The sequence below is a fragment of the Cyprinodon variegatus genome, unplaced genomic scaffold (assembly GCF_000732505.1).
Source record: "Cyprinodon variegatus isolate N-32 unplaced genomic scaffold, C_variegatus-1.0 Scaffold760, whole genome shotgun sequence".
Classification (NCBI taxonomy): Eukaryota; Metazoa; Chordata; class Actinopteri; order Cyprinodontiformes; family Cyprinodontidae; genus Cyprinodon; species Cyprinodon variegatus.
In genome coordinates, this window is record NW_015151213.1 from 139,864 (window position 1) to 141,353 (window position 1,490).

At 35.6% G+C, this 1,490-nt stretch overlaps 1 protein-coding gene across 4 annotated transcripts in view; it reads left to right on the forward strand.

Annotated features, from left to right (window-relative positions):
• Positions 1-1,490, forward strand: part of taf1 (TATA-box binding protein associated factor 1) — a 27,578-nt gene that overhangs the window by 11,811 nt on the left and 14,277 nt on the right. For all 4 annotated transcript variants that reach the window (XM_015395778.1, XM_015395777.1, XM_015395780.1 and 1 more), the window contains exon 19: positions 560-690. In XM_015395778.1, coding sequence (XP_015251264.1) covers positions 560-690 — 131 coding nt within the window. The remainder of the gene's footprint in view (positions 1-559; positions 691-1,490) is intronic.

The window sequence follows — 1,490 nt, forward strand, 5'->3', positions numbered from 1 at the left end:
TAGCATAGTGGGCTAATGTTAGCATCTTTCAAGAATCAGAAATAAAATGAAATAATAAACATAAATACATATAAAGTGTTAATGGACACAGATGTATGAAAAAACATTGTTGTTTTGTCAGTGGTTTGAGTCTAATAGGAATTCGTTGATGTGAGGTTTTTGTTTGTCAGATTTCAGCCAAAAAAAAAAGTATTTTATCTAAATGAAACCGTGTTACAAAACCAGCTTTTCTGTCTTTACTTTTACCACTTTTCCCTGAATTTAATTTACATAATCAGGGTTTAGTAACAGTTTTCAGATGTGCTTAGAACTTTCTTTAAAATCCATCATCAGATGTGACAGATTTTCCCACTAGATATTCATTTACTCACCACTAGATGGCCTCATGAGCTTTTGGTGCTTCAATAAGGCTTGTTTTATTTAACACATTTAATGAGTGGTCCTTGAGTTTGAGAACATTGGTCCTTGAAAATGCTTGAAAGGAACTTGAATTAAATATCAACCAAAGTGTGGGATCCCTGGGTCCAGTCAAGCTTCAGGTGTCCTCTCCTTGTTTCAGGTATGGACTCCAACTGGTGGGTGCTGAAGCCAGACTTCAGGTTGCCCACAGAGGAGGAAATCAGAGCCATGGTTTCTCCAGAACAGTGCTGTGCTTATTACAGCATGCTGGTCGCAGAGCAGAGGCTTAAGGTAACAGTTGTCACCCCCCGTTTTAAAAAAGAAATCAGCTATGCTCTATTTAACCTCTTAACATCCACCTCATTTTGGGTAATCCTCGCCTGTTTTGCATACCTAAATGGAAAAGCAAATAACTGAGGAACTGTAAGCCCAAATTACATGAGTGATAGATCTTTGAAAGCTAACGCCTTCTAGTTTCTGAAAATATAGATAGTGTGAATAAAACACAGCCTAAACTGCATCAGTTCAAACATGACTCACAGTTGGTTTTTTTCTTCTCGGAAATAATAGGTCTATTTTGACAAGCAGTAATACAGACATGCTTGAGAATAGGCAAGTCTCATTGTATTACATTTGCTTTACATCATGTCAACTACAACTGCAGATGTTTCAGACCTCCAGCTAAAACAGTTCCAGAGTGGTGGGGTTTGGACTTTGATGACATAAGCATCTCCAAACCTCTACAAACGTGCCAAATTGTGCCAAATGCTTTTACTCAACTATTTGACCCATAGAATAACACTAAAGCATTATGTTGGCCGCAAAATATTTATAAAGCAAGTGTTTTTCCAGCTTTTTTTCATTTTCATCTGATGATTGACTGGTGATGTCACCACCCATTTCAGCTGACTGTATGTTTTTTTTTTTGACTCATCTTTTTGTCAGATATAATTTAGAACATATATTGGAAAAAAAATGACAAACCACTTTGATCTAAAGTTAAGGTATGCTTTTTTATTCTATTGCACCAATTCGGAAAGATCACAAATGATGAAATAATTTTGTAAAACAAAAAAATAAGTAAATATATA